Source organism: Podarcis erhardii, assembly GCF_964252035.2.
Source record: "Podarcis erhardii genome assembly, chromosome: 14".
Classification (NCBI taxonomy): domain Eukaryota; kingdom Metazoa; phylum Chordata; class Lepidosauria; order Squamata; family Lacertidae; genus Podarcis; species Podarcis erhardii.
This window is the reverse complement of record NC_138503.1, coordinates 8,356,258-8,379,672: the sequence shown is the minus strand read 5'-3', so window position 1 is coordinate 8,379,672 and position 23,415 is coordinate 8,356,258. Positions and strand designations below refer to the sequence as shown.

The following is a 23,415-nucleotide window of genomic DNA, read 5'->3' as shown; positions in this document are numbered from 1 at the left end:
GGTGGTTCTGAAAGATGTATACAGTGGTGCCTCGCAAGACGAAATTAATCTGTTCCGTGAGGCTCTTCGTATAGCGGTTTTTTCGTCTTGCGAAGCAAGCTCATTGACAGCTTAGCGGATTAGCGCTATTAGCGGTTTAGCGGCTTTTAGCGGATCAGCTGATAAGCGGGTTATCAGCGGATCAGCTGATAAGCGGCTTAGCGGCTTAGGAAAAGGGGGGGGAGGGGAAAAAACCCGCAGGAACTCGCAAGACATTTTGTCTTGCGAAGCAAACCCATAGGGAAATTCGTTTTGCGAAGCGCCTCCAAAACAGAAAACCCTTTCGTCTAGCGGGTTTTCCGTCTTGCGAGGCGTTCGTCTTGCGGGGCACCACTGTACTTAAGTGTTTTTTATGTTGTCCTGGGTTAAGTCCTAGGTATCAGCCAAATAAATATTTTTAGTTGTCAGGCTAAGCCTTTCTTTCTTTCTTTCTTTATCAGAATTTGCATACCACTTAATTGTAAATAAAACCTCTAAGGAGTTTACATGCATGACAATACCTAACTAGTGGCACAGCAATAAAACTGCTAGCGCATTGGCATGGGATGGGAGACGGCGTATTGACATCTGCATTGCAAGGGTTTGGACTAGATGACCCTCGGGGTCCCTTCCAACTCTACAGTTCTATGAGTTATGGAAGGAATCACAAGCCAGGGGTGCCACCACAAAAAGCTACACTTTGGTCCCAACTAACCTAACAGGCAGATATTGAAGTCAGTCTGGGCCTCCTGGGAAGACGTTGAAAAAAGCATGCTGGGGTTCATATGAACACAGACACTTAAGATAGACTGGGGCCAAGCTGCACAATTGCTATATAAAACAATAACTAGCACTTTAAACGTAGCCCAGAAGATAACAGGGTGCTTGTGCAAACCTTGGAACACTTGTGTCACATGCTGCCTCCTGCTAGCGTTCAACAAAAGGCAAAGCAGCTGAAAGACAATCCCTGCCTTAAAGTTAACCATTTGACGCAACACAGAAGTGTGGGGAAAAGGTATAGTGAGGGAAGAACAAGAAAATTCAAACACCACTAGGTAAAGTTAAATATAGCTGAGCGAGAGGAGCAGCCAAACTGAGTTAGTCTTACATCAGAGCTGACAAAGGGTATCAACAATACTAAAAAAAAAAAAAACCCAAACAATACATTTTTCAAAGCACAGGGATGGCAATCTGCTTTTTAAAATTGTGTGTTAGAACACACTAGCAGGCATGCATTTAACAGAATTCCTTTTCCATTAGTAGACAGCTATTCAAAGTTAAAATCATGTTTTGTGATTGAGGAACTGCATTTCTGATACTGATAAGCCTCCTCACGTTTACAAGTGTCCACACACAAAAATAATCTGGTAGGTACAAAAGATGGTGGTGATTATTTTTTGCCTGCCTGGCCCCTAATCTTCACTGCAGAAGTTAAGTCCAGAAACCCTCAATATAGCATTTTATTGCATTGTTGTATTACTTTATGTATTACTGCTGTTCTGCCAAAAAAGGTCCCAGAGGAACTTACTAATGACTACAAACAGGAACTGTCCCTGCCCTCAGGCTTACAGTCTAAAAAGACATAATATAAAAGTCAAATGGACTGGGAAGGAAGAATAAATAAGCAAATTCATGTACAGGTTCTTGATTACAAATTCTTCTAATGATGAGCTGGAGTAGAAACAGATTAAGCAGAGGTGGCACCAGATGTTGCCAGTCTCTCAGCTACACTAATGAGAGTGGCTCAGCATCGCTTCTCACCCCCTCCTCTGCTGCAGCCTGATATAATGGCTGGTGCCTGGTGATAAGAGGGAGGAGTCTTGCAGATATATCTGAAAAGGTTCATCTGAAGCATTACTTCTGTAACATTTAATGGGCTGCAGATGCCAGCTCTACTGAAACTCTTTAAAATGAGGACTGCTTCAATGTGTTATTGTTATGTTACCTAGCCTCGTATGGGCTGCTTAAAGAAACTAGAACTTCCATGGCCCCCGAAGGCGCTTTATGTGTACAAACCAAGAGCATACTTTCATTCTTTTAATATTACACTGTTCGTTACTGAGTAAAGATTTGTCCCATTTCAAGCTTTCTACCTACAGGAAATACTTTCCATGTTGAGAAATCCACCTTAACTGAAGAGGATTTGGGGGACATGTTCAGGGGTGCACAAAGTTTTTGCAGAGGTCTACTGGGCCTCAATCCTGTCCCATATGAACTGAGTGTAACAGAGAGAGAGAAAGAGAGAAAGAGAGAGAGAGAAAAAAAACAAACACACACTGAGACACAAATCCCTTCCTGTAGCCACATTGCAGGGGAATTTTGGTAACTGTGCGCAAGCAGCCTTTCTGGGTAGTTTATCCTGCATTACTCATCTTCTCAATTAGATACACCCAATACGTTTCTGAAGAAACATGGGTATCCCCATAAAATTCAAGTTTCAAAACCACTGCATTAAGGTGACCTTAGAGTTACTGTCTCCTGCCTCTCCTCTCCCTGTGCTCCTTGTCTGAAGAACAAGGAGGCAAGCCAGCTAAACCACACATGCTAAGGCATATTCCAGAGCACTGGCATACTAAAACCCACAATACTAATTTCCAACTTTTGTACACTAGACTAGATGCTCTTCCACTTTGCACTACTGGATCAAATTATATGTAACAATTGTCTAAAAAGATATATAGGACAAGAAACTTTAGAAAGAAGACATCCTTTCATACAGATGGCCATGAATAGAGAGATGTGCACTATAATCTAGGGATTTCCATTAGCATATTAAACACTCAATCAGTGAACTCTAAGGAAAACAAATGTATTAGCTGGTCACATACAATCTCTTTTTTTTGGGGGGGGGGGGTCAAGGAAAGCTGCAGAAGGCCATTATGTACCTGGGGCATATGGTGTCCGCTGTTTACCTTCTTGTTTATTCATTGGCTGGCACTGGATATAAAGTGTTGGCTGCTAGGCAGCATAACAAATGTTTCAACCTGTACTTGGGGAAGCACACATTTTTAAAGGGTACAGATCAGCCTTTGCTAACCTGGTGCCTTCCAGATGGTTTGGAATATGCATGGTATTCAATTAAGTTTCACCACTGAAATTAATGAATTCAACTTAGTCATATCATTAATTTCAATGAGTCTATTCTGAGTAAAGCTGAACACCACCCTATAACTCCATTGTTCTCATCACGAGAAGTGCACTGATTTGATGCCTTGAAGATTTTAAAGCAATCTCCCTCTGTCAAAGTGCGCCATACCTGAAGCATCATCCACCAGTTGCTTCTAATGTGTTTTGTAAAGATGTGTTTTTTTGACTGAAACTATGAGATTGAACCCTATTAACTGAATTTCAGTTTTTATTGTTTCTATATTGTATTTCTGTATAACAGGGCTTTTCTTTCCTTTTAAAAAAGTGATTTAGAAATGCTTTTAAATAAATAACAAACATAAAAACAAATTACAACTACAAGAGATTGGGGGTATAAGTCTCTGTGAACCAAAACAAACCTAGGTCTGACAGATACCTTACCTGGAGACCACCTGTGAACCTCTGAGATGCTTGGACAATGAATGGAACACAACATTTAAAACTATGGGGATGTCAGACAGAGAAAAAGATCCGATACACAATGACCTAACATTTACTGCTGGCACAGTATTCCACTCTGAACAGTTCTCATTAAAAATATATGTAATTTGTGTATGTGGAAGAAAAGGTAGGATACCTAAAAACATGTTCCTTTTTGTTTTATGCTTTTTGAGGACAGTCTCAAAAGTACTCCCTTGCAACTGATGTTGTATTACAAGATAAATCTAGTTTAATAGTGTTTTAGTCAGATTATTTTAGGCTCTATGAAAACAAACAGAACCTTTTACATGGGCTTCACATGATGAAATAAGTACAGTTATACCTACTTTCCATATTTATACAAGTCCCAACTTAAAATGGAAAGAGTAGAAAAAGGACCACAACAATAATTTAACACTAAAAGCAATCTACAAAGAATGAGGGGTGAATAAGGCCAAACTCAGGATTTTATTCCTGGAAAGGATTACACAAGGTTGACTAAACCATCTAATGTAAGGCTGTGAGATCATGAACTTAAATTTATTAGATGACCTAACTGCAGTTCAGAGGTCTCTTACTTTAAGTCTGTGAAATCAGCCAATGGAAAACGTCAGCAACAGTCATTTTATGACTTTGTCAAAAAGCTCCTGCAAGCAAAACATACTGCAAGCAAAAAGGTGAAGTTGATGGCAAAGCAGAAGCATTCTTTGGTTTCCATTATGGAGACTAGAGAGGAGGCTCACTTCTCCCAAGGCATCCAAAGATGTCCATGGATGATCATATAAGACTGACCCATTATATTTCGATAAAACACAGCTTTGAGCCAGTCAATCCTTAACCGATCTGTTTTAGCGCTCAACACAGGAAGGGAGGGTATTACTGAAGTCATGTATCAACTATAATACTTACATAACTGTATTGTCATCAACCAAGATATCACAGCCATGAGCAGGGCATGAAATTGTCTGGTGAGGGGGGGAAACAGGAGTCAGAAAGAACATCTGATTTAGTTTGAATGGCAGTGAAGAATCTCTAAGAACTGTGTACACTCAGCAGCACTTCTAAAACACAACACAGGTTACAAGAGGTTGGCCAGCCAAGGGCTTAAGCTCCAAGTTTAACTGTACTCATCAGCTGTAATATAAAACAAACCTCCCAGGTGATTGTTTTAAACACCCTCCCAAGGCAAAACCTAAACAAAGAGTCCACAAATTCTGGTTGTCAAGCAGGTCTGTGGTTGCCAAGAGACTGGTTTTTGACTGGGGAGATTTGAAAAAGCAGGTGGGTGTCTTATCCCTGAACTTGCACTGAACCTCCAAAACGCAGCACAGAGTGAGGGACAATTCCCTGCTCCAAGCTTAGAGCTGGGAAGGCAGGTGAAGGATCATTTTTGGATTTGCACTGCATGGAAGCATAGCTTGATAACAAGAGCCAGTTTCCCTCTTCGGTTCGCAGCTGGAGCCAGGGCTCCGAGGTGCTTCTAATGCAATGGAATGCCTTGAAAGAAGAAAGTCAAGCCAGCAAGCTCTCACCCCTTCAGCACAGAGCTGGAGTGAGTGTTAGGAGTTTGTCACTTAAGCACTGCGCGTCTGAAGCACAACAATCCTCAGGCTTCCTCTCAACCTGTGAGCAGGGGAGGTGGGACAGGAAGGAAACTGGCCAGGTGCAGTATAACTAGAGGGGCAAGCCCACCTCCAGCTTCATGGTTGGGGCAAACCCTAAGGCTCGCCACACCTCCTAGACACTTGAAATGGCGAGCAAAGTTGCGGACCCTTGATCAAACAATTCCTTCTCCGACATCAAAACATAATGGAAAAAAGTTTTACCTGTCCCATGCCTTCCTCCATTATTTTGGTAGTTAAATATTCACTCCAGCACTGCATACAAAACTTATGTCCACACTCCAAACCGGTGAAGTACTGCAAAAAGAGAGAATGTTATGTGTACTGTGTACTCTTTTCCCACTGCTGAAAGATTAGCTGTATGCAGTTTTTCCTGAAAGAATCATCATCTTGCAAAATGTCAACATCTTCCCTTTAGAGCAGCCCTTCCCAACCTGGTGTCCTCTAGATTGTGTTGGACTACAACTTTCAACAACCTAGAGACTGAGGCTGATAGGAGTAGTCCTGAATAATCTGAGGGGCACTGGGTTGGGGGAAGGCTGTTAGTTATCATTACTGCTATAGCAGTTACTTTAGAGCTTCTTTCAAGTATTAACTGACCTAACTGCACTCACCTGCTTTAACCAGGAAATCTTATGGTGCAGTTAGTCCCTTTGTTTCAGAGTTCAAATAGCACATAAAAAGTAGATATCCCCACTCTTCATTCTCATAATGTAATAAATAAATAAATCACAAATCAGAAGCGCAGGAGAAAGAAAACCAGAATACATGATCATAAACACGTTACAGTAATTGTTGTTGATGTCATGTGTCTGTCTTGAGACAATGGAATGCGCCTCCTCTCTGAGGCACAAACTTAGGCATCCTGGGCTGCCCAGACGACAAGACCATGCTCTCAGCCTCACTGTGGTCCATAGGAAAGCAGAGCAATACATTTGGCACCAACTTGGCTGCAGAAGCTGTCAGAAGGAGGCGTACTAGGCACTATCCAACCATCTTAGGGACTACATTCCAGATGTGTGTAGGGTTTATTCCTTAGCCTTTTCTTCTGAAGGTGTCCCGCAAGGCAGCATGTATGGATTTTTACTCAGGGCTTCTTCCCAAAGCATTTTTTATAATAATGCCAGATGTCCAAATAGTACTCTGTGCACTATGGAGTTCTCTGGCCAAGGCATCATCGGAATCAATGCTAGGGAACCATTTTTAGGCAATGGGTCATATTTTTTTCTGAGCAACCTTTGGGGGGGAGGTGTCACATGAGAGCGATGGATGTGGCCAGAGGCAAAACTGAGCAGAGCAATCAATCCTTTTGTTACCTTTGCATAGAAATTAGCCTAGTGTTCAAACTCACAAACCCGTCTATCCTCCATCAAGGGAAGAAAGAGGAATTATTGGAGTTCAAGGACACAATGCAGTCAGGCAAAGTCTCTCAAGGAAGATGTGAAGCAGGGACAGTAAGGGGGTGTGGCCTGGGGAGAGTTCAGAGGGGCTTGGAGGGCCATTTCTATGTGATATATCAAAGATAAAGGTGGAGGCAGAAAGTTGTAACCATGAGATTTGTAACATGAGAGAGCTAGAAGCAACATTGGCCTCTTGTGCATCATTTAATGCACTATTGAATGATTATTTTCATCACACTGGTTCTCAAAACCTCCAATTTGACTTAAATCTTCAGATTAACCTCCACACATATAGTTTTTGTGCTGGGGTGGCTGTGACTACTGCCCCCTTCCGTATCACATGCCCTGCCAAGCCCAACCCTGCCAAATTCTGCATTCCATGCAGAGGTCCTGGATCATGTGGAACATGTACACTTTGCATATTTTCCACTCAATGCATAGACACAGAGGAAATACATAATCAGAGAGGCATGGGCAAAAAGCCTGCTCCCATCCACATGCAGAGTTCATGAATGGCAGTTAACCTGTGAGAGTTATAATCACTGCCTTCTCCGCTCTACTGCCCCCTCCCCTCTGCTGTTCCCATGTCTCAACTAATTTCTGCACATCCCAGTACTTCCAGTCCCCACACCAACACACACACACAGAGAAAGAGAGAAGAAGAAGAAGAAGAAGAAGAAGAAGAAGAGGAGGAGGAGGAGGAGGAGGAGGAGGAGGAGGAGGAGAATTTAGCCCAGTTTTCCAGGTATAGTAGCCCGAAGGGTTGAAAGCTGAAAGATGTGAGTGCAGGCTTGTTGACAGCATTTCATTAATCATTTTCAATGAATCCTCTACACTTGCAAAAAGACATTCCCTACGTGTAATAAATGTAGTCTACCAGGGTAGGGAAACTCTTTCAGCCTGAGTTGTATTAGAACTTGCCTAACCTTTAGTGGGCATACACAAAAAGCTTCCCCCCCCCAAAAAAAACCCCCAAAACATGTGCCTTTATTTCCCCACCCTTGGCACAAGCACACATCTCTCTCTCTCTCTCTCTCTCTCTCTCTCTCTCTCTCTCTCTCTCACACACACACACACACACACACACACACACACACACCAGGTAGGCACAAACACAGTCAGCATTTGTAACCTTCTCCACTCCAGCACTGAGGTACGGGTGGCTGGACAGATCCCCGCCCACTCCTTAAACAGCTGCATTTGTACCCATCTGCATCCCAGCACTGGAGTGGGGGTAGGGAAAATTTTGCCTTTTACTGTCCAGGACGAAGCAGGAAGCTAAAGTATACAATGCAGCTATTAAACATACATACTATTTGTGACAAGAAGTGATGGTTCCCAGCACCACCAACAACCCCAGGGCTTTTTTCAAGTCTAGCTTCACATGAAATTTAGGCTACTTTACTGCAAAAATTTCAAATCTGAGGACAACAACTGGCAATACAAATATATCTCATAAATTCCCTCTATCTAAATGTGCTAAGCCAAGGGATATTAAATGCATGGTGTTAAACCTCCACTGTTGCCTTCTCTTCAGGGCTTCCTCTTAACTTGTTGAACTTAAATCACGTTTATGGACTAGTCAACAGACTTCAAGGAAAGGAAACGGCAAGAAAGCCTGGTCTAGTAACTAGCTGCTGACAAAAGCAACGGCATGAGAAGCTCCCCCACTCAGAAATATTTGTTGCCAGCTATTTATATAGCACCTCTCCTATTTTGTTCACCCTCACCAGGAGATCTGAGAGGCACGTGTTTAATGCAGTGCAGCAAGTGGGCAGTTAAGAGCGAAGGCTCAACCAAACCCAGTAAAATCTGTAAGAGCTCTGGTATCTCACCCCAAGCTTATTCGTCTGCGTTGTTTTGAGTTCAAGTTTTGTGCTGCCTTCTGCTGTGGAATGAAGTGCGTAAGTATTTCTATAGCCAAGTTTAAAGTTCTGCTTCCTGGACTCTGCACATTCAGACTCGGTATATGAGAGCACATGCTTGCCCTCCCTGGTAGCAACATAAAAGTTCCAATCAGTGCTGCCGCTGGGCTACTACCACCCAGTCCCTGCGACATGCAGCCCTGCAGTCAGTGTTCCTGCCCAGTGGAGCCAACTGTCATACGTGTGAACTCTGGTTGTTGTAGTTGTTGGCACCTGTCTGTCTCAAGAGACAATGGAGTGCGCCTCCTCTCTGGGGCACAAGCCTGGGCTGTGTGTAAGGAAGTCCTGGGCTACCCAGACAACAAGATTCTTCTCTCAAGCCTCAGGGGTTGCTGGAAGTACCTCCATATTAATTATACCAGTTCTGCCTCAATATATGTATGTCATGGGTGGGGATAACATAATTAACATGGTGGGGCTGAAAAATATCAGGACATGGCCCGGGGCCTGATCAATGCCACCACACACACAGGCCCTGTCAGCTGCTGCCATGAGAAGGCAGTCCCCGTCAAGACACACTATGCTATGTAAAAGGTAAAGGGACCCCTGACCGTTCGGTCCAGTCGCAGACGACTCTGGGGTTGCAGCGCTCACCTCGCTGTACTGGCTGAGGGAGCCAGCGCACAGCTTCCTGGTCATGACTAAGCCACTTCTGCTGTACCAGAGCAGCGCATGGAATAGCCATTTACCTTACCGCCAGAGCGGTACCTATTTATCTGCTTGCACTGCATGCTTTCAAACTGCTAGGTTGGCAGGAGCAGGGACCAAGCAACGGGAGCTCACCTCATCGCAGGGATTTGAACCGCTGGCCTTCTGATCAGCAAGCCCTAGGCTCTGTGGTTTAACCCACAGCACCACACTACGCTATGTGCCTGCCTCTAAAGACCTAGCCTTTGTTCAAAACAGAACACTGAACTAGATGGGCTTTGGGCTGATTCAGGAAGGCCATTTTTTTATTGCTATAGTCGCTAGTCACTTTCAATTACCTGTGGGAAATACCTGCTCTGCTTCTTTATAAGTCCCAAACTTTGACTCTAGCATCAGTATTCTTCCATCTAATTTTGCTGTTTCACAAGCAGAGATCTGCGCTCACAGCAATATTCATAAAGCTGCATCATCCTATGCAAACAGCTCCACTGAACTCTTTCTAACCCCTGCATATATGGCATTACTCAGAGGTCTCTGTGCACCAATGGCCTGGTCACAAGACACTGGGGAGCGAGCAAAGACAGACAAGGGGGAAATTCAATTTGGAATTAATGAGAGGAAAAACAGAATCTCTAATGTTTAATTATACATTTTCATCTACTTCAAGAGAAGGATATGTATTTTGGTATTACCACTGGCAAAACCCCAACATCACCTCACATTTTCTTCAAGATTAATTCATTATTCTACACTTTTTAAAAACATTGCTAACGAAAGGTAGCTAGTCAGTGATAAGAATTAAAATCCCACAAAGATTAGTTGGGCCTAAATCCATTGTTCATCCATCTGCCAACATTAATTGTGCTTAACTCCTCTTGGGACATAAGAATATCAGGTTGAATTTTTTTTTTAAAGATGACAAACTATTATAAAAAACATGTGCTAGGGGAGGATAACGGATATTTGGAAGTGCTATACAACAGGATGATGCACCATGGACCAAAACAGATTAGAACAAAAAAAAATAAGGATCCCTTTGTACAACAGTTTACTAAATATACAAAGGGAAATAATTTTAGAAAGAAATTAATTTTGAGAACTTTGGTTTATAGGCAGCCCCCTACTTAATACGTGTTCATAAAGACATCACTGAACCATCCCTAAAAAAGCAGAAAGGGGGTGGGGTGTTTTGCAGGGTTTTTCACTGGGTTTCAGTTATACACATAATTCCACAAATGGGGAGCCACTGCAGAAAATGCCCATTCTTGTGTTGCCACACTACAAACCTCTCATGGAAGAGGCACACAAAGATCATCAGATGATAATCTCAGGGTCCAGGGTAGGCTCATATGGGGAGAGGTGGTCCTTGTGCAGTCCTAAGCCATTTAAGGCTTTATAGGTCAAAATAAGCACTTTGAATTGTGCCTGGAAACTAACTGGCAGCCAGTGCAGTCGGACCAGGATCGGTGTAATATGCTCAAACAGTCTTGTCCCAGTGAGCAACCTGGCTGCTGAATTCTTCACCAGCTGAAGTTTCTGAACCATCTTCAGAGGCAGCCCTATGTATAACACATTGATATAATGATACTAGAGCATAGAGAGGCTCTAGGCTGGCTCTGTCCAGATAGAGGTACATGGGGACCACCAGCCCAAGCTGATGGAAGGCACTCCATGCCACTGAGGCCACCTGAGCCTCAAGCAACAGCCAAGGATCCAAGCTGCATACCCAACTCCTTCATAGGCAGTGTAACCTCATGAAGAGCAGGCAGCCACACACTAAGGAACCACACACTAACAATGCCTCAATCTTATCTGGACTGAGCTCGTTTGTTGGCTCTCATCCAGTCTACTACCGAAGCAAGACAACAGTCCAACACAAGCACTGCCTCACCTGCAGATACAGAGAAGTAGAATTCTGTGCCATCAGCATATTGCCGACAACATACTCCAAACCTCTGGATAACCCCTCTCAGTGGTTTAATGTAGATGTTAAACAGCATAGGGCACTGGTTTTCAACCAGTGTGCTGAGGCACCCTGGGATCGCTTGAGGAACATTCAGGGTAGCCCTGGGGGGCACCCTTTAATTAACTTGCAGCCCATATCTTCCTGCATATTCTCTCTCTTTTTCTCCCTGAGGAACATTCGGGGAACTGGCAACTTTAACCTGCAGCCCATTATCTTCCCGAAATAAAACAGTGGCAAAAAAGTGGGGAAACACTTTTACATGACTTAAATCTCCCCCCCCCAAAGAAAAATTCTCCCCAGCTTCAGTAACTAACAGTTCCTTAGTTTTACACTTGAGAAATGTAAGAAAACAGCAAAGTAGCTCAATGGTGTGTGTGTGTGTGTGTGTGTGTGTGTGTGTGTGTCCTATAAGGAGGGATTTAAACATAACCCTGAAAGTGAGGAGCGTCTTCTGTGTTTCTCTCTCCTTCTACCCTCAACATTCCTCCTCATTCTTCTTCTCTACCTCTCCCTGCAGGCAACCCACACCTCCTTAACAGTCACCAAGTTTTATGGGGACAGGGAGAATGTTGCAGGAAAGAGCCATGTATGCATGTGTGTCCTGTGCTGTGTTTCTCGGTTTCCTTCCCCACAATAAGGAAATACTTCTGATCTTAATATTGTTTTGCGCTCTCCCCAACCCAATGTACACTCTAATTTCAGGAAAGGCAGGCTAGGGTTGCCACGTGGAGTGCGTCAGCTTGGCCCTGCAAAGCAGCGGCATTGCTTGGGTTCCCACCGACACGTGCTCCCACTTACAGACATGCCAAAAAGAGGGAGGGCAGAATGGGAGAAGACCCCACTTATGTGTGTCCTGTAACGGAACCCCTGTGTAAGTGGCTGGTGGACTCAAAGGGAGCCATGGACTCAAAAAGGTTGAAAACCACTGACATAGGGGATAAAATTGAACCTTGCAGAACCCTACATTGAAGGCTCCATGGGGAACACCCCTTAAGCAACACCCATCCAAGTAGGATCCAAATGCTTTGGAACATTGTGGTGCACTGTATGCCAGCTGAAGGAGTAACTCAGTATCAACTGCAAGTATATAAGCATTTGAGACTCTGCCTTGAAGTTGGACAGCATTCATATATACAATTATGGTTTAACTTGCACAATGATCCAAACAAATGATATAAGAACCAAAAGGATACACAATAAAAAAAAAAATGAATGCAAGACAGCACATGAAGATACTGCATTTTACTTAGGAAACTCAATTTTTATTACTTGCTGACTGGCATTAGAACTTGTTATAAAATTAAATTACATGAAGTCAGAAGTACTTGGATAGATATCCCATAAAACAGAAGCAAAGTTAAAAGACTGCATGAAATTCTAAGAAGAACAATGTTATCAAGAGGTTATTGAGATGATAAAATGGGACTTCCGGAGGCGGCGCGAAGGGTAATGGCTGCCCTTTCCTAACGGGGAAGGGAAGCTCCGCTCGAGAAGGGTCGTCCGCTACGGCAGCGGAGACCCAAAACGGAAAACCGCAGGCAGCAGAAGCCTGCGGTCCTGGGACCCGGCGGGCGCCAGCAGCGGCCACCGAAACGTTGAAGGAACCCCGTAAGGGGCTCCGGATCGCGGAGGAGGCTGCGGCGCTGTGGGTCGTTCCGCAATCGGCGGAGTGAAGCCGCGTAGCCGTTGCCAGTGAGCGCTGACCTTTCTTCCTGAAATTTATGCTTTGAAAACAACAACCCGTGAGTAAACAACTGACTGTATGCAATTTGGGACTTTAAAATATCAAATTTGGCTGAAAGCGGAGTGACGAAAAACAGGAAGTCCGTCTTCCGCTCCCATTGAACTTGAACGCAAAGAGCTGGAGGAGTGGAGGCAAAGAGAGATCTTTTAAACTATTTGATCTGAGCACCCATTGAACTTTATTCTAAGTGGAACAATAACTTTATGTGTTGGACTTTTATGAATTTTAATCACACGGGGATATCTTTCTCCCTTTGGAGCTACATTCTAACTAAAAACCCCAGGCGCTGGAGCTGCCTGAGAATCTGAGCTGTCAGCTTGCAGTTTGCAGTTTGGATACTTTGAATCTGAACTTTGAAACAATCTGAGAGAGTTTGAACTTGCTACTTTAAGGCATTTGGATTACCAGCTTGCATCTTCAGAAACACTGTTGCTGTTCTAAACTCCAACTCTGCTGAAAAATCTTTTTATTGAGGGTTCCTGGACTTAGAAATCTGACTTTATTTTAATTGAAATTGATCTCCTTCCTGAAATATTTTAAACTCCCCCTAGAGGATTTGGGACTTATAACAGTGACTTTTATTTTACTTTCCTTTTCCCGGCCCTCTGCTGACTGCTACCATCTGGGCCGTGGCTTTCTCATGGGAACAACTCAGCTTGACCTTGACTTTTAGATAACTTTGGAATGAGTGGTACAAGAAGGAGAGGAAGAACTAAACAAACAACTTTGACAACTTTAACCGCAGCCTCACAGGCACGTAGATCATCTGTGCCTACTTTGCCTTCTGAGGTGGAAGCTGTTTCTCTGCCTCGGGCAGGGGAGGGAGAAACTGAGGAATTACAACTGGAAGATATGGCCTCAGGGGCAAGCACTGCTATTTTAGAGAAAATTTTTGAAAAATTAGAATCTTTGGATAAGAAAGTAGAATCTTTGGACAAGAAAGCCGATGAGCAAACATATAAAATTGAGCAGAACACAGAATGTTTAAATAAATTATCTGGACAAGTTGCACAGAATACTCAAGCGATCGCAGAATTGAAGGAGGCTGCAGGGGAAAATCGGAAATTGGCTGAAGATACCAGCCAAAAACTTGAAAATTTAGAACAAGAGGTAAGACCACTCTGCAAACAAGTAGGTGAACATCAGACCTATTTGTCCATGCTTGAACTGCGGAACAGGGAGAGCAATTTAAGGATAAGAGCAATACCAGAAGTGGAAGAAGGCAACCTAGCTGAGTTTTTGACTAAAGAATTTTCCAAATTTTGGAGTTTAGAGGAAAAGGACTTTAAAATTGTTTCGGCTTTTAGGCTCGGAAGACTTCTAAAGAAAGAGAAGCCCAGAGACTGTTTGATAATACTGAGGTCAAAGGAGGAAAGGGATAAGATTTTGGGCCTACACTACGGAAAATCACTGGACATTTTGGACAAAAGAATTGAGATTTACAAGGATATTCCTAAACAACTGCTAGATCTTAGATCTAACTATTTGGAGTTGACAAGGCTACTAAGGAAGAACTCAATCATCTTTAGGTGGGAATTTCCTCAAGGACTATCTTTTACTTTTAGAGGGAAGAAGATCAAAATCAGAACATCGGAAGATAGAGATAAATTTCTGAACGTATACGGAGAGGACCTTCACAAAGGAATTGACCAACTTCCAGGGCCTGAAACACCAGAGGTACCTGCACCCTTGGATCCTGAAGATCCTCTGAATAAGATACCACCCCTTGAAAAATAACCAGATTTATTCAGGATGTCTCTGCAACTTTTGAGCTGGAACATTAATGGCTGCAACATCCCGGAAAAAAGGAGGAAAATTTTTCATATATTAAAAAAAGAACAATTGGATATTATCTGCTTACAAGAAACACATGTGACTAGGCTCCATAGAAAGGTGTTAATAAACAAAAGACTTGGTCAAGAATTTATATCTTCGGACAGAGTAAAGAAGCGAGGAGTGGTGATATATACAAAAGAGAGCCTGTCACCTAAATTCTTATTTAAAGACGAACATGGAAGAATATTAGGAATTGAGATACAACATCAAGGAGAAAAGATTTTGATATTAGGAATTTATGCACCAAATGACGGGAAATCGGAATTTTACAAGAAGTTGCATGAGACTATGCTGGACTATCTGGACTACAACAACATCATTATGATGGGAGATATGAATGGGGTCGTATCGACAAACATGGATAAGTCACAAAATCAAAATGTTACAAAAGACGGCAGACTGCCAAAGACCTTTTTTGAAATGGCTGACAATATGGACTGGATTGACATTTGGAGAACTAAGAACCCCCTGGGAAGAGAGGGAACATTCTTCTCTGAAGCCCAACTGACTTGGACAAGAATCGACCAAATATGGATATCTAGAGGTCTGGCACCCAAGGTCAGAAAAGTGGAAATCTGCCCAAAGACCTGCTCCGACCATAATGCGCTGAAGATGGATATGACACTTTTGCCAACTGGCTCCTTTAGATGGAAGATGAATGATAGCTTGTTTAGAGATCAGGAGATTGTCAAGAAGGCCCAAAAAACTCTGAAGGATTATTTTGAAATAAATATGAACACTACGGTGGAAAAAAGAACTATCTGGGACGCAAGCAAAGCTGTGATGAGGGGGTTCTTGATACAACAGAACACTGTAAAGAAAAGAACACAAAATGAAAGGAAGGATAAGATTTTGCAGAAAATCAAAGAATTGGAGAAGAAATTAAGATCAAATCCGAAGTCACAGCCGATTCTGAGAGAAATTAAACTGTATCAAGCTCAATATTCCAAATTGATAAACCAAGAAATAGAATGGAAGATTAAATTAATGAAACAAAAAACTTTTGAATCGGCAAACAAATGTGGGAAACTGCTAGCCTGGCAGTTGAAGAAGAGACAGAAACTAAATACAGTTACAAACCTAGAAATTGAAGGAAGAAATATCCAGAACCCCATGGAAATTAGAAAGTGCTTCCAGAGATACTTAAAAAAATTATACACTCAAGGGCCGCAAGATGAGGTTGAGATTAAACAATTTTTGGAAAGAAATGGACTAACAAAGTTGTCACAAAAAAACAGATTAATCCTGAACAACAAAATAACACAGCAAGAGATTGAACAAGCTATCCAGAACATGCAATTGGGCAAATCTCCAGGGCCAGACGGTCTGACCTCCAAGTATTATAAGACATTAAAAGACTATTTGATCCAACCATTGATGGAGGTCTGTAATGAAATTATGGAAGGGAAGAAGGCGCCGGAATCGTGGAAGGAAGCTTTTATCACATTGATACCAAAATCTGAAGCTGAAAAGACACAACTTAAAAACTATCGTCCCATCTCCCTTCTGAATGTGGATTACAAAATATTTGCAGACATTTTGGCAAGTAGATTTAAAAGAGTTCTTAATGAAGTAATCCATAAAGACCAGGCAGGCTTTCTCCCAGGCAGACATATGTTTGCAAATACTAGGAACATTATTGACGTTTTGGAACTTTTGCAAACAGATATAAATACAAAAGCAGTGTTAATTTTTATAGACGCGGAGAAGGCCTTTGACAATATCTCTTGGAAATTTATGAAGGGAAATTTGAATGAAATGGGAGTGGGACGGGGGTTTGAGAATGGGATTGATGCAATATATTCAGAACAAAAGGCTAAACTAATAGTTAACAATGTGGTCACAGAAGAGTTCAAAATTGAAAAAGGAACACGACAAGGCTGCCCGATTTCCCCTTTGTTATTTATTTCGGTTCTGGAGGTGCTCTTGAACTTGATCAGAGGGGACCGGTTGGTGGAAGGGATTCAGGTCGGAGCGAAACAATACAAACTGAAAGCTTTTGCAGATGACCTAGTTTTGACTCTGCAGGAGCCAGAATCTAGTACGAAAAGAGTATTACAACTGATACAGGATTTTGGTCGGGTGGCAGGATTTAAATTAAATAAACAGAAAACTAAAGTGTTGGGAAAAAATTTGACAGATATAGAGTCGGAAAGGTTTCAGAGAGAAACAGAACTAACTATGGTTAAAAAAGTAAAATACCTAGGGGTAAACATAACAGCAAAAAACCTGAGTCTATTTAAGGATAATTATGAAAAATGTTGGTCTGAAATTAAGAGAGACTTGGATAGTTGGACAAAATTGAAGCTTTCTTTGTTAGGCCGAATTGCTGCTATCAAGATGCATGTATTGCCAAAAATGTTGTTTTTGTTTCAAACATTACAGATTGTGGACAAAACGGAGTGCTTCCGGAAGTGGCAGAAAGATATATCCAGATTTGTCTGGCAGGGCAAAAAGCCCAGAATTAAGTTTAAGATATTAACAGATGCGAAAGAAAGAGGGGGCTTTGCCCTGCCAGACTTAAAGTTGTACTATGAAGCCGCAGCTTTTTGCTGGCTAAAAGACTGGCTACTTCTCGAAGACACTGACGTGTTGGACTTGGAAGGTTTTAACAATGCTTTTGGTTGGCATGCATACTTATGGTATGATAAAGTTAAGATCAATAAGGCCTTTAAGAACCATATTGTCAGGAAAGCAGTGTTTAATGTCTGGACAAAATACAAAGACTTACTGGAAAATAAAACTCCAAGGTGGCTCTCACCTCTGGAGGCTAAGGCCCTAAAAAGACCCAATATGGAGGCTAAATGGCCAAAATATTGGGAAATATTAGAAAAAGATGGAGACAATTGGAAATTGCAGAGTTTAGAGAAAATGAAGGATAAGGTGCGAGACTGGTTACATTATGCTCAGATTAAAGAAGTTTTTAAAAATGATAAAAAGTTAGGGTTCCAGGTGGAGAAATCGAAGTTAGAAACTGAATTGTTAGAACCAAAGATTAAGGTATTATCTAGAATGTATAACTTGCTGTTAAAATGGAATACACAAGACGAAATGGTTAAATCGGCTATGATAAAATGGGCACAGGACATTGGGCATAACATTATGTTTGAGGACTGGGAAAGGTTGTGGACCACTGGGCTGAACTTCACCGCATGTAATGCTCTGAAGGAAAATGTAATGAAAATGATATATAGATGGTACATGACCCCAGTTAAACTTGCCAAAATATACCATTCGTCTGATAATAAATGTTGGAAATGTAAAGAAAACGAAGGAACATTCTTTCACCTCTGGTGGACATGCCCTAAGGTGAAGGTCTTCTGGGAAATGATATATAATGAGCTGAAAAAGGTATTTAAGTATACCTTCACTAAGAAACCAGAGGCCTTCCTTCTGGGTATTGTCGGCCAGAAGGTGTTAAAGAAGGACCGAACATTTTTTATGTATGCAACAACGGCAGCAAGGATACTCATCGCAAAAAACTGGAAAACTCAAGATCTACCCACACTGGAAGAGTGGCAGATGCAACTGATGGACTATATGCAACTGGCCGAGATGACTGGCAGAATCTGTGACCTGGGAGAAGAGAAGATGGAGGAAGACTGGGAGAAATTCAAGAAGTATCTACAAAAACATTGTAATTTGGTTGAATGCTAAGAAGGATGCTAGATTATAAAAAACTGGCCACCACTAAATTAGATTTGAAATTTGACGATAAGTGAGACTAAAGAAAATATAAAATTTTTTGGAAGAAGTGCTAGATTATATTTGAATGAGTGGACATGAGATTGTAAACAAGTTGATAATTTGTTTGGAAAAAACTTTTAACGATGTAAATGGGAGCGGGAGACGTGAGGGAGCCCAAAGAAGTGATGAAATTATGTCTGTGATAGAAGTAAGACTGTTTATTATTTGTGCATTTATATTTAAAAACTTTAATAAATATTTATAATAAAAAAAAGAGATGATAAAATGAAGCGGATAATTTTCCAAAAGAGCATTTTCCAAATATTTGAGAAACCCTGGGATTCCCTAGTAAAGTCAAATAATATGTCCCCGCAAAGGCAGGTTGCATGTCACTGTTAATCTTCAATATGGAGTATACTGGAAATGTTGGTGACATTGGAAGTCACAGAGAATGCAAATGGAGTAACACCGAGATTCAAAAAGGTTTGCAGGAGTCCAATGTGAATTGAGTATGTGTCCTACAACATTCCCCCAAATCTTCTGCTGTAATACAGAAGAGGGAGGCTGTGTCTTGGCAAGCAAGTCAATGAGAGTAACACTTGGAAGCCATATAATTTGAAGAACAATGTCAAAGATCCATATTCAACTAGAAATATGAGCCTTATTCAAATTATTGGTTAATAGCTATACCTTTTGATTATTCTTGAATCATTAGAAATACACATTACTCACTAGTGTCATATTTATTACTTGCACCAAAACAAACAGCAAAAATTCTGGCAAACTTCAAATCTTTAGCCATGAAATAAGAGTTAAATAAAGTGTGCTACACAGCTCAAACAATGAAACAGTAATGCTTAAAGAATAGACTGTATAAAAACTTCAAGGAAAATTTAGCAATCATTTATTGTGTTCCAAAAATTACAATATTGATACAATTGCATTATGATAAGCTTATTAGTTTTGAAATACATGTGTTATTTTCCTGTTTCCTATTTGTATAAAATAAGTTTTATTATTAGCCTAATATATAGCTTTACTGAAATATTTATATTAAAAGAAAAAGAAGCCTAGTTCTCAAACAACAAATGAGGAAAACCTGTTTCTACCATGTATCGCTTCAGCCTGTAGGAGGTGGTTCACATTACAGTGGTGCCTCGCAAGACAAAATTAATCCGTTCTGCGAGTCTCTTTGTCTTGCGGTTTTTTCGTCTTGCGAAGCACGGCTATTTGCGGCTATTGACGGCTTAGCGGCTATTAACGGCTTAGCGGCTTTAAGAAAAAGGAAACAAACTTGCAAGAACTTGCAAGACGTTTCGTCTTGCAAAGCAAGCCCATAGGGAAATTCGTCTTGCGGAACGACTCAAAAAACGGAAAACTCTTTCGTCTTGCGCGTTTTTCGTCTTGCGCGTTTTTCGTCTTGCGAGGTACCACTGTAAATGTTCCTCTAGTCTATACAAAAGAACTCCCTGTGCAGGGAAAACACATGTGTCAGAGACAAGATAGCTAGATGAAGGCCAAGACAGATACAGGAAAGACTACTGGCTATTATCTTCCATAACAACCCATATATAAATTGGCTAAATTGCAGACATCCAAAATAAGAGTTTAGAAGTCAAATGAGACAATGTTTTAAAGATTTAAATGCTTTAAATGCCTTTTTTTAAAGTTACTCACAGAGTTAGGATAGTTCAAATAGCAGATCTGGCAAGGCATGTCCTGTGCAGATGACCTTGTGCTCATCTGACGTGTTCGAGACTTTTTACTAGGATTAATTACATGACATTCTGCAAAGAGCTTCTCCAGGTTGCCATCAAAGTACCTGCATGAACACAAAAGGGAAGTGAAGCCAAATGTTTAAAAACAACAAAATAAACTGTTCTTCACTTGAGAATAGTAGTTAGAGATTGAGTAAGGAGGAGCTTTTCGGGCCTTATTTAAAATGGGAAGGGTGCCTATTCTTTCTCCACCACCTATGCCTCACCTTGCCATTTGTATTGGCCCTGTAAAACTGTGAAGATGAGGCAATCCAAATAGCCCTGCAATGTTTGCAGCCAGGAAAGCACTAGCAGTCAAAGGATACAAAGTTCAGGACAGGCGTATCTAGGCTGCCTTGCTTCAAGTACTTCCTGCATCAATGGAGTAGTTCAGGTTCATGCCCTTCCTAGTATATGGGCAGTGTTTTGGATCACCTACCTTAGATTTGTAGGTAGCCAAGACATTTTTAAAAACAACTATAAAACAGTTGTTGTTTGGATTGTCAAGATGGCAACTTATCAAAGCATCTTCAAATTTAGCCTTTTGAGTGTAAATTAGGACTTGCACAGACAGCAGGTCTACTATGCAACAATTGCTCACAGGGGGGAAAAATCTTTCCAGTTTCTTCCGAAGTTACATGTGAAAACTTTGGACAAATTCTTCTGTTTAGCAACTCTAGTTTCCAAAATACATAACATTTCTGTACTCTCTTATGCTGCCTAGGGCATACTTCATAATAAATTCATCCCCACCCAATTCCCAGCGCTGTCTTAGTGCACTTTTTAAAAACCTCAATTAAAACAACAACAACAACAACAAGCAAGCAAGCAAGCAAGCAAGCAAGCAAGTCCATCTACCTGTGCAGATTAATACCTCAAGAACCTTCTCTAACAAGCCATGCTTTCAATTCCTACAGTAATGTCCTGCCACTTCCGAGTTTCTGCAACAGATCTTCCTGCCTCTATTAAGATTAAACAGGAGTTGCATTAGGATAGGAGAAACTATGCTGCTTCAGCTAATGGTTTTAGTTCAAGTAGCAGACGAGATGCTTTGCAAGCAGAGGCTGCCAGGTTCAGTTCTCATCCTCTCCAAATTGCATTCAGAAAGACCCCCTCAAAAGCCCTGGAAAACTGTTGTCAGTGAGTATATTAAATGTTGAGCTAAATGGACCAACCATTTAGGAAGCAGCTTCCTATGGTTCTAATCCTTGCAATTTCTGCAGCTGCTGCTCTCATTGCTTAGAATAACTAACTGCCTGATGTTGAGCTATCCCACTGGAAATTTCAAAAGCAGCAGCCATCTTTATTTCTTGGGTGACATAATAAATGGGCAGTGTCTGAGTCAGGTCTGTGATAGCCTGGCATTTAAGGCCACTCAAAGAATGAATGGAAACCACTGAATACTCTGGGGGAGAGGTGGGGGAGGAAAGAGCTTACCCAGTTGGGGCAGCTGTTGGAAACTTGCCCTCTCACAGGTCTTGCTAAACTCCTTGCAGGAGAAAAACAAGAAGGAACTCTTAAATTATGCCAAGATGGGCATCTCCCATTATCTAACACAACTAACACAGTGTAACGTAACGTAACATAAAATATTAACAAGAGTGTTGCAGCACATTTTTGTACAGGCATCAGATTAATCTGTTGCTTAGAAGAGTGTGTTGATAGTAGAATGGCAGACATTTGCCATTTACCGTATTTTTCCGTGTATAAGATGAGGTTTTCTGCTTTAAAAAAATTAGTGAAAAATTGAGGGTTGTCTTGTACACGGAACATGGGCATCTGGGGGAATTTTTAAAATATTTAAGCATATGTTTGGGATTCTGGCTTGGGCGGGCTGAGGTGGTCCCTCCTGCTGCCATCCCCCCTTCCTCCCCCCCCCAGCTACATGCTAGCGACTGGCTCACCTCCTGAAGCACCTGTGGGCTCAACCACCAGATCGAGAGCAGCTGTCACCACAGCCGCTGAGAGCTGCCTCAGCTACCTCTCCTTGCCCTTCTTTCCTCGTTTTCCTCTTCCCCTCTCAAACTCCCACCTTGCCCCCAGCCCGCTCATCACCTTCCTCAGCCTAGTTTGCTTGATGGCATGGCCCAACGCAGAGTGTCCGCTGCCTTCCTCCGGCTCTTCCTTGGCATCCTGCTTAGGAGCCTGCTTCCCCGCAGCAGCAGCAGCTGCAACCGAGGGGAAGTGTGTGGTGCCCTAGTCGCTGCCTTTGCTTCTGCACAATGGTGCACTGCATGCACCTCTTGCTAGACAATTTGAGGGTGATCACCCTAAAAAAGATCAACAACTTGCTGCCACCAATCATCCAGATTTTCACTTCTATTTTAGAGTTCCATTTTCTTAATTTTGGGTTCAAAAAAATAGGGGTTGTCTTATACATGGGGGCATCTTATACATGGAAAAATACGGTATTTATTCCAACAATCTGCACACCACTGCTTATAAGTACAGTGGGTTTACAAACAATACAAAACATAAATTCAGTTAAAATTAACTAAGAAGTCACAAAAGCTTAATCAAAATGCCTGAAGTTCAACAGGGCCAGGAGAAAGTTACACAGAATTGGGCTGATATGGAACACACGGTTTCTAGTGCATGGATGCAAGCCATGTGGCTATACCTCCAGTATCAGAAACATGTCTTGTGATTCTCAGCAGCTGGTATTAACAGAAGAAGAGTGCTATTACACTCATTTTCTTCTTGTGGGCTTCATATATGCATCTGGCTGGACATGGCGAGATCAGAATGCTGCACTAGTGGGGTCTTGGGTCTAGTCAAATTTAACATGACTTGGAAGCTGAACGCCGGCTCCCTCGGCCAATAAAGTGAGATGAGCACCGCAACCCCAGAGTCGTCCACGACTGAACCTAATGGTGAGGGGTCCCTTTACCTTTACCTTTAAGGACAAATATTGCTTTGCCATTGTATAACAAGTTAAAATTCAAGTTTAAAATCCTAATCAATGCTGAATCAAGCAACCTAGCTATAATAAGCAGAAACTGCTTCCTAGAATTACTGTACAATATCATGTGTAATTGGAAATGAGACATGAGAAGAAAAAGAAAGTGGGAAATCCAAAGGATTTGGAATCAAAGAGATTCTGGAAGAATACTTCTATCATTTCAGAGCAAGGGATTTTCCTAATAGTTTGCCCAAGAGGATTTCGAAGCTAAATAGCAGATTACATCAGTTTACACATGGAAGAGCATCCTTTAATAGATTCACGAGCATTACGGGAATGAAAA

The 23,415-nt window shown here is 41.8% G+C and overlaps 1 protein-coding gene across 1 annotated transcript in view; it reads right to left on the bottom strand.

Annotated features, from left to right (window-relative positions):
• ARIH1 (ariadne RBR E3 ubiquitin protein ligase 1) overlaps window positions 1-23,415 on the bottom strand; it is a 58,564-nt gene that overhangs the window by 16,047 nt on the left and 19,102 nt on the right. The window contains exons 3-5 of the mRNA XM_081839006.1: window positions 20,091-20,235; window positions 5,412-5,504; window positions 4,495-4,550 (exon numbers count right to left, since the gene is read on the bottom strand). Coding sequence (XP_081695132.1) covers window positions 4,495-4,550; window positions 5,412-5,504; window positions 20,091-20,235 — 294 coding nt within the window. The remainder of the gene's footprint in view (window positions 1-4,494; window positions 4,551-5,411; window positions 5,505-20,090; window positions 20,236-23,415) is intronic.